This window comes from Myiozetetes cayanensis, unplaced genomic scaffold (assembly GCF_022539395.1).
Source record: "Myiozetetes cayanensis isolate MyiCay16 unplaced genomic scaffold, myiCay2020 scf440, whole genome shotgun sequence".
In the NCBI taxonomy this organism is placed as follows: Eukaryota; Metazoa; Chordata; class Aves; order Passeriformes; family Tyrannidae; genus Myiozetetes; species Myiozetetes cayanensis.
In genome coordinates this window covers 226-22,644 of record NW_026087677.1, presented here as the reverse complement: position 1 = coordinate 22,644, position 22,419 = coordinate 226, and the positions used below count along the sequence as shown (strand labels likewise).

General features: G+C 61.9%; 1 protein-coding gene across 1 annotated transcript; it reads left to right on the top strand.

Annotated features, from left to right (window-relative positions):
- Positions 1 to 94: 94 nt before the first annotated feature.
- PORCN (porcupine O-acyltransferase) lies at positions 95 to 22,120 on the top strand (the record flags this gene model as incomplete). The annotated part of the gene is made up of 12 exons (XM_050330833.1): positions 95 to 348; positions 2,274 to 2,466; positions 3,437 to 3,480; positions 5,596 to 5,622; positions 6,094 to 6,248; positions 9,153 to 9,283; positions 10,882 to 10,896; positions 11,605 to 11,730; positions 14,024 to 14,124; positions 18,049 to 18,125; positions 19,633 to 19,696; positions 21,995 to 22,120. Coding segments are annotated over exons 1-12 (1,195 nt in total), but the record flags the coding sequence as incomplete, so codon positions are not given.
- Between the last annotated feature and the right edge of the window lie 299 nt (positions 22,121 to 22,419).

Below are 22,419 nucleotides of genomic sequence, written 5' to 3'. Positions count from 1 at the left end.
ATTGGCTAACGAGGCCCAGAGGGGCGGAGCGGCGCGCTCCGATTGGTCCGCGCGGGGGGCCCCGCCCCCTCCCCCCCTCAGGCGGCGCCGGGCGAGGTCCGGGCGCGATTTGGGGCGTTTTGGGGGGTTTTGGGTTCTTTTGTTTTGGTTTTTTTTGGGGAGGGGGGGTGTCCCGGCCCCGGCCGACCCCTGTGTGGCTCCCCCCCCCCAGGATGGCGGCGCTGGCGCCGCGGGAGTTCGCGGCGCAGGTGGTGCCCGGGTGCGTGGTGCCCACGGCGCGCCAGGGCCTGGCCCAGCTGTGGCCGCTGCTGCTGCTCTGCCTCGGGGCGAGGGTCCTGCACCGCCTCCGTGAGTGCCCGCGACAGCAGGGGGGGCCGCGGGGGAACCGGGGGTCGGGGGATCGAGGGGTCTGGGGGATTGGGGGTTCTCGAGGCTGGGGGATCAGGGGGTGGGGGGTGATTGGGGGTCTGGGGTGTCAGGAGGGATCGGGGAGTGTGGGGATTGGGTGGGTCTGGGGAGTATTTGGGGGTCTGGGGGTTCGGGAGGGATCGGGGAGCGTGGGGGGATTGGGGGTTCCAGGGAGTGTGGGGGATTGGGGGGTTCGGGGGGTCAGAGGGGATTTGGGGAGGATGAGGGAGATTAGGGGGTCCGGGGGGTATTTGGGGGTCTGGGGTGTCGAGAGGGATCAGGAAGTCTGGGGGGATTGGGGGTCTGGGGGCTCGGGAGGGATCGGGGAGGATGGGGGATTGGGGGTCGGGGGGGTCAGAAGGGATCGGGGAGGATGGGGGGATTGGGGAGGATGGGGAGGATTTGGGGGTCCGGGGGTCAGAGGGGATCAGGGGAGGATGGGGAGTGGGGGGTCAGGGGGTCAGAGGGATCAGGGGATCTGGGAGGGGGCCCGGGTGTCGGAGGGGTCGGGGAGTCTGGGGGGATCAGGGGGTTCCCGGGGTCAGGGGGAACAGCAGGGAGTCTGAGGAGTGCCCGGGGGTCGGGGGGATCAGGGGTCCCAGGAGTGTGGGGGGATTAGGGGGTTCTGGGGGTCGAGGGGATCAGGGGTCTGGGAGGGGATCGGGGGAGGTCTGGAGGGATGGGGGTTCCCGAGGTTGGGGGATCGGGGATGTAGGGGGCCGGGGGCAGGGGAGTGTGGGGGGGATTGGGGGTTCCCAGGGTCAGGGGGATCAGGGGGCTGGGAGGGGATCGGGGAGGTCTGGAGGGATGGGGGTTCCCGGGGTCAGGGGGATCGGGGGCTGGTGGGGAACCCGGGGGTCAGGGGGATGGAGGAGGTTGGGGGGGATTCGGGGGTTCAGGGGGGTTCAAGGCTCGGGGAGTGTCTGGGGTCACCCGGGGGTCTGTGGGGTCACCCAGGACTTTGGGGGTGCTCCCAATGTTGTGGGGCCCCCCCAGTGACCCCCCCCATCCCCCAACGCTGCTGGTGGGAGGGAAGCATGCAGGGTTTTGGGGGGGGTTCCTGGGGGGTTTTGGGGTCACTCAAGGTTTGGGGGTGCCCCCAGAGCTTTGGGGGTGCTCCCAATGCCCCCCCGGTGACTCCCCCGTCCCGCAGCGCTGCCGGTGGGGGACAATTACTCAGGGTTTTAGGGGGGGGTTCCCTGGGGCTCTATGGGGTCACCTGGGGGTTTTTGGGGTCACCTGGGGGTCTGTGGGGTCCCCCAAGGTTTGGGGGTGCTCCCAATACCCCCCCAGTGACCCCCCCATCCCACAGCGCTGCCGGACGGGGGGCAAGCACAGGGGGCTTTGGGGGGGATTCTCTGGGTATTTTGGGGTCCCCCAAGGTTTGGGGGTGCTCCCAATGCCCCCCCAGTGACCCCCCCATCCCGCAGCGCTGCCGGTGGGGGGGAAGCACAGGGGGCTTTGGGGGGGGTTCCTGGGGGGTCTGTGGGGTCATCTGGGGGTCTGTGGGGTCACCTGGGGGTCTATGAGGTCACCCAAGGTTTTGGGGGTGCCCCCAGAGCTTTGGGGGTGCTCCCAATGTTTTGGGCCCCCAGTGGCCCCCCGTCCCCCAGCGCTGCTGGTGGGAGGGAAGCATGCAGGGGTTTTGGGGGGGGGTTCCTGGGGGTCTGTGGGGTCACCCAGAGCTTTGGGGGTGCTCCCAGTGTTTTGGGACCCCCCCAGTGACCCCCCCACCCCACAGCACTGCCGGTGGGGGGCAAGCACGGGGGGCTTTGGGGGGGTTTCCTGGGGGTCTGTGGGGTCACCTGGGGGTCTGTGGGGTCACCCAATGTTTTGGGGCCCCCAGTGACCCCCCCATCCCGCAGCGCTGCCGGTGGGGGGCAAGCACGCGGGGGCAGCGGCGGGGGGGCTGCTGGCCCTGCACCATTTCTTCGGGGCGCAGGCGCTGTGGGTGGCCCTGCTGAGCGGGCTCTGCGTCCTCACCCTCCTGCTGAGCCGGGCACGGCCCCAGAGGGGGCTCTGCCTCGCCCTGGCCGCCCTCAGCTACCTGCTCATGGGGTATGGGGGTACTGGGGGGCACTGGGAGGGCACTGGGGGGCACTGGGAAGGGGTTTGGGGGGCTCTGCCTCGCCCTGGCCGCCCTCAGCTACCTCCTCATGGGGTATGGGGGCACTGGGGGGCACTGGGGGGCACTGGGAGGGGCACTGGGGGGCACTGAGAGGGGTGTTGGGGCACTGGGTATGGGTTTTGGGGGCTCTGCCTTGCCTGGCTGCCCTCAGCTACCTCCTCATGGGGTATGGGGGCACTGGGGGGCACTGGGAAGGGGTTTGGGGGCACTGGGAGGGGTTTTGGGGGCTCTGCCTCGCCCTGGCCGCCCTCAGCTACCTCCTCATGGGGTATGGGGCACTGGGAGGGCACTGGGGGGCACTGGGAGGGGTTTGGGGGCACTGGAAGGGGTTTGGGGGCACTGGGGGGCACTGGGAAGGGGTTTGGGGGCACTGGGTATGGGTTTGGGGGCTCTGCCTCGCCTGGCCACCCTCAGCTACCTGCTCATGGGGTATGGGGCACTGGGGGCACTGGGGGGCACTGGGAGGGCACTGGGGGCACTGGGGGCACTGGGAGGGGGTTTGGGGGCACTGGGGATGGGTTTTGGGGGCTCTGCCTCGCCCTGGCTGCCCTCAGCTACCTCCTCATGGGGTATGGGGGTACTGGGGGGGCACTGGGAGGGGTCTGGGGGCACTGGGAGGGGTTTGGTGTGCTGGGAGTGGGTTGTGAGGGTTTGGGGGTTCTCAGGAGGTTTTGGGGTGCTGGGAGGGGTTTGGGGGGCACTGGGAGGGGTTTGGGGGCACTGGGAGGGGTTTGGGGGTGCTGGGAGTGGGTTGGGAGGGTTTGGGGGTTCTCAGGGGTTTTGGGGTGCTGGGGGGAGGGGTTGGACAGGTTTGGGGGGTGCTGGGAGGGGTCACTGGTGTGGGACTGGGGGGTCACTGGGCTGAACTGGGAGTAACTGGGAGCTTCCACCCATTCCCAGGGAGCTGCACATGGTGGACACGGTGACCTGGCACAAGATGAGAGGTGAGACCCCTTGGGACCCCCTGGGGACCCCCATTCCCCCTGGGACCCCCTGGGGACCCCCATTTCCCCCCGGGGACCCCCATTTCCCCCTGGGACCCCCCTGGGACCCCACCAGGACCCCCTGGGACTTCCCATTTCCCCCTGGGACCCCCCATTCCCCTGGGACCCCCAATTCCCCCCTGGGACCTCCAGTTCCCTTCTCCCCTGATCCCCCCGTTTCCGTGGGGACCCTCCCCATGATTTTTGGGGCTCTCCCCTAACTGGGGGTCCCTGATTTGTGTCCCCAGGGGCTCAGATGGGGGTGGCCATGATTTTTGGGTGTCCCCTAATTCAGAGGTTCCTAATTTGGTGTCCCCAGGGGCTCAGATGGGGGTGGCCATGATTTTTGGGGCTCCCCCAATTGAGGTGTCCCTAATTTGGTGTCCCCAGGGGCTCAGATGGGGGTGGCCATGATTTTTGGGGCACTCCCTAATTTGGGGGTCCCTGATTTGTGTCCCCAGGGGCTCAGATGGGGGTGGCCATGAAGGGGAGACCCCCCCCAATTGAGGGGTCCCTAATTTGGTGTCCCCAGGGGCTCAGATGGTGGTGGCCATGAAGGGGAGACCCCCCAATTGAGGTGTCCCTAATTTGTGTCCCCAGGGGCTCAGATGGGAGTGGCCATGATTTTTGGGTGTCCCCTAATTGAGGTGTCCCTAATTTGGTGTCCCCAGGGGCTCAGATGGTGGTGGTCATGATTTTTGGGGCTCCCCCAATAGAGGATTCCCTGATTTGGTGTCCCCAGGGGCTCAGATGGGGGTGGCCATGATTTTTGGGTCCCCCCTAATTTGGGGGTCCCTGATTTGTGTCCCCAGGGGCTCAGATGGGGGTGGCCATGATTTTTGAGCCCCCCCTAATTCAGAGGTCCCTAATTTGGTGTCCCCAGGGGTTCAGATGGGGGTGGTTATGATTTTTGGGGCCCTCTCTAATTTGGGGGTCCCTAATTTGGTGTCCCCAGGGGCTCAGATGGGGGTGGCCATGATTTTTGAGCCCCCCCCAATTGAGGTGTCCCTGATTTGTGTCCCCAGGGGCTCAGATGGGGGTGGCCATGAAGGGGAGACCCTCTCTAATTTGGGGGTCCCTGATTTGTGTCCCCAGGGGCTCAGATGGGGGTGACCATGATTTTTGGGGCCCTCTCTAATTGGGGGGTCCCTAATTTGGTGTCCCCAGGGGCTCAGATGGGAGTGACCATGATTTTTGGGGCCCTCTCTAATTGGGGGGTCCCTAATTTGGTGTCCCCAGGGGCTCAGATGGGGGTGGCCATGAAGGGAAGACCCCCCTGGGACCCCCAATTCCCCCCTGGGACCCCCAGTTCCCTTCTCCCCTGATCCCCCCGTTTCCATGGGGACCCTCCCCATGATTTTTGGGTCCCCCCCAATTGAGGTGTCCCTGATTTGGGGTCCCCAGGGGCTCAGATGGGGGTGGCCATGATTTTTGGGGCCCTCTCTAATTTGGGGGTCCCTTGTTTGTGTCCCCAGGGGCTCAGATGGTGGTGGCCATGATTTTTGGGGCTCCCCCAATTGAGGTGTCCCTAATTTGGTGTCCCCAGGGGCTCAGATGGGGGTGGCCATGAAGGGGAGACCCCCCTGGAACCCCCAATTCCCCCCTGGGACCCCCAGTTCCTTTTCCCCTGATCTCCCTGTTCCTCTGGGGACCCCCCCCACGATTTCTGGGTCCCCCCAGTTGAGGGGTCCCTGATTTGGGGTCCCCATGGGCTCAGATGGGGGTGGCCATGAAGGGGAGACCCCCCTGGGACCCCCAATTCCCCCCTGGGACCCCCTCCCCTGATCCCCCCGTTTCCATGGGGACCCTTCCCATGATTTTTGGGGCTCTCCCCTAACTGGGGGTCCCTTGTTTGTGTCCCCAGGGGCTCAGATGGGGGTGGCCATGATTTTTGGGTCCCCCCCAATTGAGGATTCCCTAATTTGGTGTCCCCAGGGGCTCAGATGGGGGTGGCCATGAAGGGGAGACCCCCCCCAATTGAGGTGTCCCTAATTTGGTGGCCCCAGGGGCTCAGATGGGGGTGGCCATGATTTTTGGGGCTCCCCCTAACTGGGGGTCCCTGATTTGTGTCCCCAGGGGCTCAGATGGTGGTGGCCATGAAGGGGAGACCCTCCCTAATTTGGGGGTCCCTAATTTGTGTCCCCAGGGGCTCAGATGGTGGTGGCCATGAAGGGGAGACCCCCCCTAACTTGGGGGTCCCTAATTTGGTGTCCCCAGGGGCTCAGATGGTGGTGGCCATGATTTTTGGGTCCCCCCCAATTGAGGTGTCCCTAATTTGGTGTCCCCAGGGGCTCAGATGGGGGTGGCCATGATTTTTGGGGCCCCCCCTAACTGGGGGTCCCTGATTTGTGTCCCCAGGGGCTCAGATGGGGGTGGCCATGATTTTTGGGTCCCCCCCAATTGAGGATTCCCTAATTTGGTGTCCCCAGGGGCTCAGATGGGGGTGGCCATGAAGGGGAGCCCCCCCTAATTCAGGGGTCCCTGATTTGTGTCCCCAGGGGCTCAGATGGGGGTGGCCATGAAGGGGAGACCCTCCCTAATTTGGGGGTCCCTGATTTGTGGTGGCCATGAAGGCCGTGTCCCTGGGCTTTGACCTGGACCGGGGGGGCTCTCGGGGGGAGCCGAGCCCGGCGCAGGTTTTGGGGTACCTGTGCTCGCCCGGCTCCGTCGTCTTCGGGCCCTGGGAGCCCTTCGGGGCCTACCTGAGATCCGTGGAGGGACCCCCCCTGGTAAGAAATGGGGGAAAATGGGGGAAAATGGGGAAAAATGGGGGTCTGGGGGAGCAAAATGTGACCTGAGATCCGTGGAGGGACCCTCTCTGGTATGAAATGGGGAAAATGGGGAAAAATGGGGGGAAAATGAGGAAAAATGGGGAAAAATGGGAGTTTGGGGGAGCAAAATGTGACCTGAGATCCGTGGAGGGACCCCCTGGTATGAAATGAGGAAAATGGGGAAAAATGGGGAAAAATGGGAAAAATGTCACCTGAGATCCATGGAGAGGACCCCTCTGGTATGAAATGGGGGAAAATGGGGGGAAAAATGGGGGGAAAATCCGGAAAAATGGTGGAAAAATGGGGAAATATGGGGGAAAAATGTGACCTGAGATCCGTGGAGGGACCCCCCCTGGTATGAAATGGGGGAAAATGGGGGAAAAATGGGGGAAAAATGGGGAAAAATGTCACCTGAGATCCGTGGAGGGACCCCCCCTGGTATGAAATGGGGAAAAATGGGGAAAATGGGGGAAAAATGGAGAAAAATGGGGAATAATGGGAGTTTGGGGGAGCAAAATGTGACCTGAGATCCGTGGAGGGACCCCCCCTGGTATGAAATGGGGGAAAATGGGGAAAATGGGGAAAAATGGGGGTTTGGGGGCAAAAATGTGACCTGAGATCCGTGGAGGGACCCCCTGGTATGAAATGGGGGAAAATGGGGAAAAATGGGGAAAAATGGGGGAAAAATGGGGGAAAAACGTGACCTGAGATCCGTGGAGGGACCCCCCCGGTAAGAGATGGGGGAAATGGGGGAAAATGGGAGTTTGGGGGAGCAAAATGTGACCTGAGATCCGTGGAGGGACCCCCCCTGGTACGAGATGGGGGAAAATGGGGGGAAAAATGGGGGTCTGGGGGAGCAAAATGTGACCTGAGATCCATCGAGGGACCCCAATGGTACGGCCTGGGGGAAAATGGGGGAAAATGGGAAAAATCTGGGGGTTTGGGGGAGAAATGTGAGGGTTTGGGGGCAAAATTGTGACCCGAGATCCATCAAGGGACCCCCAGTGCACGAGATGGGGGGGTAATAGGGGAAAATGGGGAAAAATGGGGAGAAAAAGGGGGTTTGGGGGAAAAGCAGGGGTCCGGGGGCAAAATGTGACCTGAGATCTGTCAAAGGGACCCCCACTGGTATGAAATGGGGAAAATGAGGGTTTGAGGGAAAAATGGGGTCTGGGGAGCAAAATGTGACCTGAGATCCGTGGAGGGACCCCCTGAGTACGAAATGGGGGAAATGGGGAAAATGGGGGTTTGGGGGGAAAAATGGGGGTCTGGGGGGGAAAAATGTGACCTGAGATCTGTCAAGGCACCCCACTGAGTATGAAATGGGGAAAATGGGGAAAAATGGGGGTTTGGGGGAGCAAAATGTGACCTGAGATCCGTGGAGGGACCCTCCTGGTACAAAATGGGGGAATGGGGAAAAATGGGGCTCTGAGGGGCAAAATGTGACCTGAGATCCATCGAGGGACCCCTGGTGCGAAATGGGGGCTGTGGGGACTTGAGGGGAAAATGGGGGAGTTTGGGGGAAAATCTGGGGTTTGGGGGGAGAAAATGGGAGTCTGGGAGGAGAAATGGATCTCTGGGGTGTGTCAGTGTTTGGGGGTGTATCAATGTTTGGGGGTGTCTCTAGGGGGTGTGGCAGTGTTTGGGGTGTATCAATGTTTGGGGGTGTCTCTAGGGGGGTGTGGCAGTGTTTGGGGGTCTCTAGGGTGTGTCAGTGTTTGGGGGCCTCTTTAAGAGGATGTCAGTGTTTGGGTTGTCTCTGGGGGTGTATCACTGGGGGTGTATCACTGGGGGGCTGTATGAGTGTTTGGGGGTCTTTAGGGGTGTGTCAGTGTTTGGGGGTGTCTCTAGGGGGTGTCAGTGTTTTGGGGGGTCTCTTTAAGGGGTGTCAGTGTTTCAGGGTCTCTGGGAGTGTATCAGTGTTTGGGGGTCTCTGGGGGGTGTATCAGTGTTTGGGGGTCTTTAGGGGTGTGTCAGTGTTTGGGGGTGTATCAATGTTTTGGGGGGTCTCTGGGGGTGTGTCAGTCTTTGGGGGTGTCTCTAGGGGGTGTATCAATGTTTGGGGGTCTTTAGGGGTGTGTCAGTGTTTGGGGGTGTCTCTAGGGGGGTGTGTCAGGGTTTAGGGGGTGTCAGGGGGTGTATCAGTGTTTGAGGGGTGTATCAATGTTTGGGGGTCTCTAGGGGGTGTCAGTGTTTCAGGAGTCTCTAGGGGGGTGTATCAGTGTTTGGGGGGGGTCTCTTTAAGGGGATGTCAGTATTTGGGGGGTCTCTGGGGGTGTATCAGTGTTTGGGGAGTGTCAACATTTGGGGGTCTCTAGGAGGTGTATCAATGTTTGGGGGGTCTCTAGGGGGTATCAGTGTTTGGGGCGTCTCTAGGGGGTGTCAGTGTTTTGGGGGTGTGTCAGTGTTTGGGGGTGTCCAGTGTTTGGGGAGTGTCTGGGGGATGTATCAGTGTTTGTGGTGTATCAGTGTTCAGGGGTGTCTCTAGGGGGGTGTATCAGTGTTTGGGGGGTCTCTGGGGGTGTATCAATGTTTGGGGTGTGTCAGTGTTTGGGGGTCTCTGGGGGTGTATCAGTGTTTGGGGGTGTCAACATTTAGGGGTGTCTCTAGGGGGCTATATCAGTGTTTGGGGGTGTATCAGTGTTTGGGGTCTCTGGGGGTGTCAGTGTTCAGAGGTGTCTCTAGGGGGGTATCAGTGTTTGGGGGGTCTCTGGGGGGTGTATCAGTGTTTTGGGGGTGTATCAGTGTTCAGGGGTGTCTCTAGGGGGGGTGTCAGTGTTTGGGGGGGTGTCAACATTTGGGGGTGTCTCTAGGGGTGTGTCAGTATTTTGGGGCCCCCCCTGACCCCCCCTGCCCCCCCAGAGCGCGGCGTGGGCGCGGAAGGGGCTGCGGAGCCTCGGGCTGGCCCTGCTGTGCCTGCTGGTCAGCACCTGCCTCGCCCCCTTCCTCTTCTCCAGCCTCCTGCCCCTCTATGGGGCGCGGGCCCTGCACAGGTGAGACCCCCAAAACCCCCCCAAATCCCCCTGAGCATTCAAACCCTGCCCAGGACCCCCAAACTGCCCCCAAACCCTGCCCAGCCCCCCCTTCCTCTTCTCCAGCCTCCTGCCCCTCTATGGGGCACGGGCCCTGCGCAGGTGAGACCCCCAAAACCCACCTGGGACCCCCAAACCCACCCCAAATCCCCCTGGGATCCCTGAACCCCTGGGACCCCAAAACTGCCCCTGGGATCCCTAGGCCCCCTGGGACCCCAAGCCCTGCCCAGCCCCCTCTCCCTGTTCTCCAGCCCCTCCTCCTCTATGGGGCACGGGCCCTGCTCAGGTGAGACCCCAAAACACCCCCAAACCCCCCAAACCCACCTGAGACCCCTCAAATCTCCCTGGGATCTCTGAACCCCCAGGACCCCCAAACCCTGCCCAGCCCCCCTTCCTCTTCTCCAGCCTCCTGCCCCTCTATGGGGCCGGGCCCTGCACAGGTGAGACCCCTAAACCCCCTCAAACACACCTGGGACCCCTCAAATACCCCTGGGATCTCTGAACCCCCTGGGACCCCAAAACTGCCCCTGGGATCCCTGAACCCCCTGGGACCCCCAAACCCTGCCCAGCCCCCTTTCCTCTTCTCCATCCTCCTGCCTCTATGGGGCACGGGCCCTGCGCAGGTGAGACCCCAAAACCCACCTGGGACCCCCAAACCCACCCCAAATCCCCTGGGATCCCTGAACCCCGGGACCCTCAAACCCTGCCCAGCCCCCTTCCTCTTCTCCAGCCTCCTGCCCCTCTATGGGGCACGGGCCCTCTGCGCAGTGAGACCCCAAAACCCCCAAATCTCCACAGAGACCCCCAAATCCCCTGAGCATCCAAACCCTGCCCAGGACCCCAAACTGCCCCCAAACCCTGCCCAACCCCCCTTCCTCTTCTCCAGCCCTCTCCCTCTATGGGGCTTGGGCCCCTTGCAGGTGAGACCCCAAAACCCTCCTGGGAACCCCAAACCCACCTGAGACCCCTCAAATCCCCTGGGATCTCTGAATCCCCCTGGGGCGCCCAAACCCCCTTCCTCTTCTCCAGCCTCCTGCCCCTCTACAGGGCTCGGGCCCTGCGCAGGTGAGACCCCCAAATCCCCCTCAAATCCACCCCAAATCCCCCTCAAATCCCCCAAAGCCCCCTGGGATCCCTCAACCCCCGGACCCCTAAACCCTGCCCAGCCCCCTTCCTCTTCTCAGCCCCTCCCCCTCTATGGGGCTCGAGCCCTGCACAGCTGAGACCCCAAACCCCCTTGGGACCCCCAAACCCACCCCAAATCCCCCTGGGATCCCTGAACTCCCCAGGAGCCCCAAATTCCCCCAGGATCCTCCAAAGCCTCCCCAAGAGACCCCCAAATTCCCCCAGGACCCCCAACACCCCCAAATCCCTCCAGGTACCTCCAACCCCCATCAGGGACCCCCAACCCCTCCAGGGACCCCCAAATCCCCCTCAGGTCCCCTCAACCCCCAGGGCCCCCAATTCCCCTGGGCCCTCCAAAACCACTCCAGGGACCCTCAAAGCCCCCAGGTCCCCCAAAGCCCCTCTGATGTCTCTGTTTCCCCGGTGCTGCCCAGGAGCGTCTTCGCCAGGTGAGGGGGGCTGGGGGATTTTGGGGGTCCTGGGGATTGAAGAGGTCTGGGAGGGTCCTGGGAGGGTTTGGGGGTCCCTGGGGGATTTGAGGGTCCTGGGGTGTTTGGGGGTCCCTGGGGTGTTTAGGGGTCCCTGGGGGTGGTTTTAGGGTCCTGGGGAGAACTGGGGTCCCTGGGGCAATTTTGGAGGGTCCTGGGCTGGGTTTAGGGGTCTTGGGGGTCCCTTAGGGGTTGGGGGGTCTTTGAGGGGTTTGGGGGTCCCTGGGGGTTGGGGTCCATGGGGAGGGTGAGGAGGGGATGTGAGATGGGGTGGCACCTTCACATGTCACCCCCTTTTCTTCCCCCAACCCCCTTTGTTCTCCCCCCTCCTGTCCCCCTAAATCCCCCATTTTACCCCTTCAAATCTCCCCATTTCCCCCAATTCCTCCCAAATCTCCCTTTGTCCCCCAAAATCCTCCCATTTCCCACCCAAATTTCCCTCAAATCCTCGTCAAACCCCTCCATGTCCCCCAAATCTCCCCAAATTCCCCATGTCCCCCCAAACCCCCATTTCCCCTCAAATCTCCCTCATTTCCCCCAACTCCCCCATGTGCCCCCATTTCCCCTCCAAACCCCCATTTCCCCATATCTCCCCCTGTCCCCCAAATCCCCCATTCCCCCAAATCCCCTCCCCACGCCCCTGCCCCCCGTGCTCGCCCCGCCGTGCAGGTGGCTCCGCGCGTACGAGAGCGCCCTGTCCTTCCACTTCAGCAACTACTTCGTGGCCTTCCTGTCCGAGGCCACGGCCACGCTGGCCGGGTCGGGCTGCAGCCTGCACCACGACCACCTGCACTGGTGAGGGACAGGGACATCCCTATGGGGATGGGGACACCCCCAGTGACACCCTGATACCCCCAGTGACACCCCCCGGGTCAGGGTCCAGCCTGCACCACGACCACCTGCACTGGTGAGGGGACAATGACACCCCTGGGGGGACAGGGACATCCTTATGGGGACAGGGACACCCCCAGTGACACCCCCCGGGTCAGGGTCCAGCCTGCACCACGACCACCTGCACTGGTGAGGGGACAATGACACCCCTATGGGGACAGGGACACCCCCCAGTGACACCCTGACACCCCCCAGTGACACAGTGACACACCCCGGGTCAGGGTCCAGCCTGCACCACGACCACCTGCACTGGTGAGGGACAGGGACACCCCCAGTGACACCCTGATACCCCCAGTGACACCCCCCGGGTCTGGCTCCAGCCTGCACCACGACCACCTGCACTGGTGAGGGGACATCCTTATGGGGACAGGGACACCCCCCAGTGACACCCTGACACCCCCCAGTGACACCCTGACACCCCCCAGTGACACCCCCTGGGTCAGGGTCCAGCCTGCACCACGACCACCTGCACTGGTGAGGGACAATGACACCCCTGGGGGGATGGGGACACCCCCCCAGTGACACCCTGACACCCCCCAGTGACACCCCCCGGGTCTGGCTGCAGCCTGCACCACGACCACCTGCACTGGTGAGGGGACAATGACATCCCTATGGGGACAGTGACACCCCCCCAGTGACACCCTGACACCCCCACTGACACCCCCTGGGTCAGGCTCCAGCCTGCACCACGACCACCTGCACTGGTGAGGGACAGGGACACCCCTGGGGATGGGGACACCCCTGGGGACACCCCCCAGGGACACCCTGACACCCCCCAGTGACACCCCCTGGGTCAGGGTCCAGCCTGCACCACGACCACCTGCACTGGTGAGGGACATCCCTGGGACACCCCCAGTGACACCCCCTGGGTCAGGCTCCAGCCTGCACCACGACCACCTGCACTGGTGAGGGACAATGACACCCCTGGGGACACCCCTTCCTCCCCAGTGACACCCCTGGGGACACCCCCAGTGACACCCCCTGGGTCAGGGTCCAGTCTGCACCACGACCACCTGCACTGGTGAGGGGACAATGACATCCTTATGGGGACAGGGACACCTCTCAGTGACACCCTGACACCCCCACTGACACCCCCTGGGTCGGGGTCCAGCCTGCACCACGACCACCTGCACTGGTGAGGGGACAATGACATCCCTATGGGGATGGGGACACCCCCCAGTGACACCCTGACACCCCCCCAGTGACACCCTGACACCCCCACTGACACCCCCTGGGTCAGGGTCCAGCCTGCACCACGACCACCTGCACTGGTGAGGGACAGGGACACCCCTGGGGGGATGGGGACACCGCCCAGTGACACCCTGACACCCCCACAGTGACACCCTGACACCCCCATGGGGACAGGGACACCCCACAGGGACAGGGACACCCCCCAGTGACACAGTGACACCCCCAGTGACACACTGACACCCCCATGGGGACAGGGACACCCCCCCAGTGACACACTGACACACACACTGACACCCCACAGGGACACCCTGGGGAGCCCATAGGGACACACTGACCCCCCCCATGGGGATCCCCCAGTGATGGGGACACCCCTGTGGGGACCCTGCAGTGACCCCCCCGTGGTGACAGTGACACCCCAGGACACACTGACCCCCCAGTGACCCCCCATGGTGACAGTGACCCTCAGTGACCCCCCATGGTGACAGTGACCCTCAGTGACACCCCCATGGTGACAGTGACACCCCCATGGTGACAGTGACCCTCAGTGACCCCCCCATGGTGACAGTGACCCCCCCATGGTGACAGTGACCCCCATGACAGTGACCCCAGTGACCCCCATGGTGACAGTGACACCCCATGTGACAGTGACCCCCATGGTGACAGTGACCCCCATGGTGACAGTGACCCCCATAGTGACAGTGACCCCCATGGTGACAGTGACCCTCAGTGCCCCCCATGGTGACAGTGACCCCCCATGGTGACAGTGACTCCTCAGTGCCCCCCCCATGGTGACAGTGACCCCCATGGTGACAGTGACCCCCCCATGGTGACAGTGATCCCCATGGTGACAGTGCCCCCCCCATGGTGACAGTGACCCCCATGGTGACAGTGACCCCCATGGTGACAGTGACCCCCCCATGGTGACAGTGACCCCCATGGTGACAGTGACCCCCCAGTGCCACACTGACCCCCAGTGCCCCCCCCATGTGACAATGCCCCCCCCCAGGGACCTGTCGGTGTCGCGGCCGCTGCGGGTGGAGCTGCCGCGCTCGATGGCCGAGGTGGTGACCAACTGGAACCTGCCCATGTCCCGCTGGCTGCACACCTGTGAGTGCTGGGGGCACTGGGAGGGACTGGGAGGGACTGGGAGGGAACTGGAACCTGCCCATGTCCCGCTGGCTGCACACCTAGTGAGTGCTGGGGCACTGGGAGCACTGGGAGGACTGGGAGGGAACTGGAACCTGCCCATGTCCCGCTGGCTGCACACCTGTGAGTGCTGGGGGCACTGGGGGGCACTGGGGGGACTGGGAGGGACTGGGGGCACTGGAACCTGCCCATGTCCCGCTGGCTGCACACCTGTGAGTGCTGGGGGGGACTGGGAGGACTGGGAGGACTGGGAGGGACTGGGGGGCACTGGAACCTGCCCATGTCCCGCTGGCTGCACACCTGTGAGTGCTGGGGGGGACTGGGAGGGACTGGGAGGGACTGGGGGGCACTGGAACCTGCCCATGTCCCGCTGGCTGCACACCTGTGAGTGCTGGGAGGACTGGGAGGGACTGGGGGCACTGGGACCTGCCCCATGTCCCGCTGGCTGCACACCTGTGAGTGCTGGGAGGGACTGGGAGGGACTGAGAGGGACTGGGAGGAACTGGGGACCTGCCCATGTCCCGCTGGCTGCACACCTAGTGAGTGCTGGGGGCACTGGGAGGCACTGGGGGCACTGGGAGGCACTGGGATCTGGCCCATGTCCCGCTGGCTGGGCACCTGTGGAGTGCTGGGGGCACTGGGAGGGACTGGGAGGGACTGGGGGGGCACTGGGAGGGACTGGGGGCACTGGGGGTACTGGGAGGGCACTGGGACCTAGCCGCATGTACCAGCCTGGCTGCAGCACCTGTGAGCGCTGAGGGCACTGGGGGACTGGGAGGCACTGGGGGCACTGGGAGGGACTGGGGGGCACTGGGAGGGACTGGGGGACACTGGGAGGGCACTGGGACTGCCATGCCCGCTGGCTGCAACCTGGGAGCACTGGGGGCACTGGAGGGACTGGGAGGGACTGGGGGCACTGGGAGGCCTGCCCATGTCCTGCTGGCTGCACACCTGGGAGCACTGGGAGGGACTGGGGGCACTGGGAGGGACTGGGGGCACTGGGAGGGACTGGGGAACACTGGGAGCACTGGGAGGGACTGGGGGGCACTGGGACCTGCCCATGTCCCGCTGGCTGCACACCTGTGAGTGCTGGGAGGGACTGGGGGGGCACTGGGAGGGACTGGGGGCACTGGGGGCACTGGGACCTGCCCATGTCACGCGCCTGGCGCAGCACCTGGGAGCGACTGGGAGGGACTGGGGGCACTGGGAGGGACTGGGGCACTGGGACCTGCCCATGTCCCAGCTGGCTGCACACTGTGGAGTGCTGGGGGCACTGGGAGGGACTGGGGGGCACTGGGAGGGACTGGGAGGGACTGGGGGGCACTGGGAGGGACTGGGGGGGCACTGGGGGGCACTGGAACCTGCCCATGTCCCGCTGGCTGCACACCTGTGAGTGCTGGGAGGGACTGGGAGGGACTGGGAGGGACTGGGAGGGAACTGGTGGTCAGTGCTGTAACTGGGTGGTTACTGGTGTAAGTGGATGGTTACTGGTGTCCCTGGGGGGTTACTGGTGTAACTGGTGTCCTTGTTGTGTCCCTGGGATGGTTACTGGTGTGTAATTGGTGTTACTGGTGTCACTGGTGTGTCCTTGGGATGGTTACTGGTGTGGTTGGTGTGTAACTGGTGTGTCACTGGTGTAACTGGTGTGTTACTGGTGTTACTGGTGTGCCACTGGTGCAACTAGTGTGTGACTGGTGTTACTGGTGTCCCTGGTGTGTCCCTGGGGTGGTTACTGGCGTGGTTAATTGGTGTGTCAGTGGTATTACTGGTGTCACTGGTGTGTCCCTGGGATGGTTATTGGTGTGTTACTGGTGTTATTGGCGTGTAACTGGTGTTACTGGTGTCCCTGTTGTGTCCCTGGGATGGTTACTGGTGTGTAACTGGTGTTACTGGTGTCACTGGTGTGTCCCTGGGATGGTTACTGGTGTGTTACTGGTGTTATTGGCGTGTAACTGGTGTTACTGGTGTCCCTGGTGTGTCCCTGGGGTGGTTACTGGTGTGGTTGGTGTGTCACTGGTGTAACTGGTGTGTTACTGGTGTGTTACTGGTGTCCCTGGTGTGTCCCTGGGATGGTTACTGGTGTGGTTGGTGTGTCACTGGTGTTACTGGTGTGTAACTGGTGTGTCACTGGTGTGTAACTGGTGTGTCACTGGTGTTACTGGTGTGTCACTGGTGTGTCACTGGTGTCACTGGTGTGTCCCTGGTGTTACTGGTGTGTCACTGGTGTGTAACTGGTGTGTAACTGGTGTGTCACTGGTGTGTCACTGGTGTGTCACTGGTGTGTAACTGGTGTGTAACTGGTGTGTCACTGGTGTGTCACTGGTGTTACTGGTGTGTCACTGGTGTGTCACTGGTGTGTCACTGGTGTTACTGGTGTGTCCCTGGGATGGTTACTGGTGTGTGTCACTGGTGTGTCACTGGTGTTACTGGTGTGTAACTGGTGTCACTGTGTCACTGGTGTGGTTGGTGTGTCACTGGTGTGTCACTGGTGTTACTGGTGTGTAACTGGTGTAACTGGTGTGTTACTGGTGTAACTGGTGTGTCACTGGTGTCACTGGTGTAACTGGTGTATCACTGGTGTGTCACTGGTGTGTCACTGGTGTTACTGGTGTGTCACTGGTGTTACTGGTGTGTCCCTGGGATGGTTACTGGTGTGGTTGGTGTGTCACTGGTGTGTCACTGGTGTTACTGGTGTGTCCCTGGGATGGTTACTGGTGTGGTTGGTGTGTCACTGGTGCAACTGGTGTGTCACTGGTGTTACTGGTGTCACTGGTGTTACTGGTGTGTAACTGGTGTGTCACTGGTGTGTCACTGGTGTTACTGGTGTGTCACTGGTGTCACTGGTGTGTCACTGGTGTAACTGGTGTGTCCCTGGTGTGTCACTGGTGTGTCACTGGTGTTACTGGTGTGTAACTGGTGTGTCACTGGTGTGTCACTGGTGTCACTGGTGTGTAACCGGTGTGTCACTGGTGTGTCACTGGTGTCACTGGTGTGTCACTGGTGTTACTGGTGTGTAACTGGTGTGTCACTGGTGTGTCACTGGTGTGTCACTGGTGTGTCACTGGTGTCACTGGTGTGTCACTGGTGTTACTGGTGTGTAACTGGTGTGTCACTGGTGTGTCACTGGTGTGTAACTGGTGTGTCACTGGTGTGTCACTGGTGTTACTGGTGTAACTGGTGTGTCACTGGGTGTCACTGGTGTGTCACTGGTGTCACTGGTGTGTTACTGGTGTAACTGGTGTGTCACTGGTGTGTCACTGGTGTGTAACTGGTGTGTCACTGGTGTGTCACTGGTGTGTCACTGGTGTCACTGGTGTGTCACTGGTGTTACTGGTGTGTCACTGGTGTCACTGGTGTGTAACTGGTGTGTCACTGGTGTGTCACTGGTGTCACTGGTGTGTCACTGGTGTTACTGGTGTGTAATTGGTGTGTCACTGGTGTAACTGGTGTTACTGGTGTGTCCCTGGGATGGTTATTGGTGTGGTTGGTGTGTCACTGGTGTAACTGGTGTGTCACTGGTGTTACTGGTGTGTAACTGGTGTGTCACTGGTGTTACTGGTGTGTCACTGGTGTTACTGGTGTGTCACTGGTGTCCCTGGTGTGTCCCTGGGATGGTTACTGGTGTGGTTGGTGTGTCACTGGTGTGTCACTGGTGTTACTGGTGTGTCACTGGTGTCACTGGTGTGTCCCTGGGATGGTTACTGGCGTGGTTGGTGTGTCACTGGTGTAACTGGTGTGTCACTGGTGTCACTGGTGTAACTGGTGTAACTGGTGTGTTACTGGTGTCACTGGTGTGTCACTGGTGTAACTGGTGTGTGACTGGTGTTACTGGTGTGTCACTGGTGTGTTACTGGTGTAACTGGTGTTACTGGTGTGTCCCCCCAGACGTGTTCCAGACCGCCCGCAGATTGGGCACCTTCGCTGCCGTGCTGGGAACGTACGCGGCCAGCGCCCTGCTGCACGTGAGACCCTAAAACACCCCTAAAATACCCCTAAAACACCCTAAAATATCCCAAAAACCACCCCCATAAACTCACCCCAGCGCCCTGCTGCACGTGAGACCCAAAAATAACCCAAAAATACCCAAAAACACCCCTAAAATACCCTCATAAACTCACCCCAGTGCCCTGCTGCACGTGAGACCCTAAAACACCCCAAAACCACCCTAAAACACCCCAAAACCACCCAAAACACCCCCATAAACTCACCCCAGTGCCCTGCTGCACGTGAGACCCCAAAACACCCCAAAAATACCCCTAAACCACCCTAAAATACCCCAAAACCACCCCCATAAACTCACCCCAGCGCCCTGCTGCATGTGAGACCCAAAAATAACCCAAAACACCCCAAAAACCACCCAAAAACCACCCTAAAACACCCCCATAAACTCACCCCAGCGCCCTGCTGCACGTGAGACCCCAAAACACCCCAAAAACATTTGAAACCTCCCAGCCCCCCACCCCCCAGTGCCACCCTGACCCCTGGGGCTCTCCAACCCCCCAAAACCCCCTGACCCCGTGGAGCTCTCTGGACCCCCCCACTGCCCATGACCTCAAAGCCACACCCGCCATCTCCAACAGCCCCTGACCACTCAGTGACCTCCTGACCTCCCCAACCCTCCCAACTCCCCCCAGACCCCACCTGACTCTGTGGTGTCCCCTGACCTCCCACCCTCCTCCAACCCCCAAAGCCTCCCTGACCCCCAAACTCCCTTGCAGACCTTCTGACCCCCAAATCCCCCTGTGACCCCCTGAGCCCCCAAAACTCCTCCATGACGTCTCCTGACCCCCAAACCACCCCTGACCCCATAAGCCTCCTCTGTGACCTCCCACCTCCCTGTGACTCCCTGACCCCACAACCCCCTGTGAACCCACAAACCCCCCGTGACCCCCCAGCAACCTCCTGTACGACCCCAACCCCTCCTGTGACCCCCAAACCCCCTGTGACCTCCCTGACCTCCATGACCCCCAAACCCCCATGACCCCCTGACCTCCCTGCTGACACCCCTGAGCCCACAACCCCTCTCTGTGACCCCTAAACCACCCCTGACCCCAAAGCCTCCTCTGTGACCTCCCAACCCCCCATGTACCCTCCTGACCCCACAAACCCTCTCTGAACCCACAAACTCCCGTGACCCCCTGACTCCCCAAAACCCCCTGAGACCCCCTGACCTCCCTGACCCCACAATCCTCGTGACCCCCAGACTCCCCAAAACCCCCTGAGACCCCCTGACCCCCAAACCCCCCTGTGACCCCCTGACCCCCTGACCCCCAAACCCCCCGTGACCCCCTGACCTCCCTGCGACACCCCTGACCCCACAAACCCCTCTCTGTGACCCCTGACCCTCCAACCCCCTGACCCCCTGACCTCCTGTGACACCCCTGACCCCCAACCCCCTGTGACCTCCATGACCCCCTGACCCCCAACCCCCAGTGACCCCCAACCCCCGTGACCTCCCCTTCCCCGCAGGGTCTGAGTTTCCACCTGGCCGCCGTTCTGCTCTCCCTCGGCCTCATCACCTACGCCGAGCACGGTGAGGGCGGGGGACAAGGGGCAGGGGCCAGTGGGGCAGGGCCAACGGGGGCGTGGTCACAGGGGGTGTGGCCACCGGGGGTGTGGTCACAGTGGGTGGAACCACAGGGAGAGGGAGGGAGTAAAAGGAAGGGGGAGGAACAAGGAGAGGGTGGGGCCTGGATGAAGGGGCGGGGCCTGACTGGGTGTGACTAGAGTGGGTGGGGCTTATGGTGTGTGGGTGTGGCCTGAAGAGGGGGGAGGGGCTAAGAGGGTGTGGCTTTGATGTGGGTGGGGCTTGAGATGCGGGGGTGAGGCCTAACACGGTGGGAGGGGTGTAAGGGGTGGAGTTTAATTGGGTGGGGCTGTGGGTGTGTGGGCGGAGCCTAAATTTGTGGGAGGAGCTTATGGTCGGGAGGAGGGGCCCCTCATTTGGGTGTGGTCGGTGTGGGTGTGGTCAGTGGAGTATCCAGTGGGAGGGGCATGGGTGTGGTCAGGTGGTGGGTGTGGTCAGGCAGTGGGCGTGGTTATGTAGTGGGTGTGGTCAGACTGGGTGTGGTTATGTGGTGGGTGTGGTCAGGCAGTGGGTGTGGTATGTGGTGGGTGTGGTCAGTGGGTGTGGTTGTGGTGGGTGTGGTCAGGCTGTAGGTGTGGTTATGTGGTGGATGTGGTCAGATTGGGTGTGGTTATGTTGTGGGCGTGGCCATGCAGTGGGTGTGGTTATGTGGTGGGTGTGGTCAGACAGTGGGTGTGGTTATGTGGTGGGCGTGGCCATGCAGTGGGTGTGGTTATGTGGTGGGTGTGGTCAGGTGGTGAGTGTGGTTATGTGGTGGGTGTGGTCAGACAGTGGGTGTGGTTATGTGGTGGGTGTGGTCAGGTGGTGAGTGTGGTCAGGCTGGGTGTGGCCAGACTGTAGGTGTGGTTATGTGGTGGGTGTGGTCAGATTGTGGGTGGGCTCATGCAGTGGGTGCGGTCAGATGGTGGGTGTGGTTATGTGGGTGTGGTCAGACTGTAGGTGTGGTTACATGGTGGGTGTGGTCAGGCAGTGGGTGTGGCCAGACTGTAGGTGTGGTTATGTGGTGGGTGTGGCCAGACTGTAGGTGTGGTTATGTGGTGGGTGTGGTCAGGCAGTGGGCATGGTCAGGTGGGTGTGTTCATACTGGGTGTGGTTATGGGGTGACTGTGGTCAGGCTGGGCATGGTCAGATTGGGTGTGGTTATGTGGTGGGTGTGGTCAGACTGGGTGTGGTTATCCGGTGGGCGTGGTCAGTCTGTAGGTGTGGTTACATGGTGGGTGTGGTCAGACTGTAGGTGGGGTTATGTGGGTGTGGTCGGGTTGTAGGTGGTGTGGTGGGTGTGGTCAGGCTGGGTGTGGTTATGTGGTGGGTGTGGCCAGGTGGGTGTGGTTATGTGGTGGGTGTGGTCAGGTGGGTGTGGTTATGTAGTGGGTGTGGTCAGGTGGTAGGTGTGGTTATGTGGTGGGTGTGGTTATGTGGTGGGTGTGGTTATGTGGTGGGTGTGGTCAGGTGGGTGTGGTTATGTGGTGGGTGTGGTCAGGTGGGTGTGGTTATGTGGTGGGTGTGGTCAGGTGGGTGTGGTTTGGCAGTGGGTGTGGTCAGGCTGTAGGTGTGGTTATGTGGTGGGTGTGGTCAGACTGTAGGTGTGGTTATGTGGTGGGCGTGGTCAGATTGTGGGTCAGGTCATGCAGTGGGTGTGGTCAGATGGTGGGTGTGGTTATGTGGGTGTGGTCAGACTGTGGGTGTGGTTATGTGGTGGGTGTGGTCAGGTGGTGGGTGTGGTCAGACTGTGGGTGTGGTCAGGTGGTGGGTGTGGTCAGGTGGTGGGTGTGGTCACGTGATGGATGTGGTCATCAGTGGGCGTGGTCATTGTGGGGGTACCCAATGGGAGGGACATGGGTGGGGTCAGGTGGTGGGTGTGGTCAGACTGTGGGTGTGGTTATGTGGTGGGTGTATTCATACTGGGTGTGGTTATGTAGTGGGTGTGGTCAGGTGGGTGTGGCCAGACTGGGTGTGGTTATGCAGTGGGTGTGGTCAGGTGGGTGTGGCCAGACTGGGTGTGGTTATGCAGTGGGTGTGGTCAGGTGGGTGTGGTCAGGCAGTGGGCATGGCTATGTGGTGGGTGTGGTCATGTGATGGGCGTGGTCATCAGTGGTTGTGGCCACTGTGGGGGTACCCAATGGGAGGGACATGGGTGTGGTCAGGCGGTGGGCGTGGCCATGTGGTGGGTGTGTCCATGTGGTGGGCGTGGTCAGGTACTGGGCGTGGTCAATCAATGGGCGTGTCCCCTGGCCCCGCCCCCAGCCCTGCGTCAGCGCCTGGCCGCCATCTTCGACGCCTGCTTGCTGTCCAAGCGCTGCCCCCCCCGCTGCCCCCACAGGAACAAGGACGTGAGCACGGCGGATGGGGGGGATTTGGGACAGTCTGGGGGTCCTGGGGGGTGTCTGGGGGAGCTTTGGAGAGTGGCAGGGAAGGGATCTGTTGGGGGCCTGGGGTCCTGGGGGGCTTGTTGGGGGCTTGGGTGGGTGTCGAGGGTTCCTGGAGGGTGTTTGGGTTGGTGTTGGGGTCCTGGGGGATGTTTGGGGGTCCTGGGGATGTTTGAGGGGTCTTTGGGGGTTGTTTGAGCAGGTTGGGTGGCCTTGTTGGGTGTTGAGGTGTCCTGGAGGGTGTTCAGGTTGGTGTTGGGGGTCCCTGGGGTGTTTGGGGATTTTGGGGTCCCTGGGGATGTT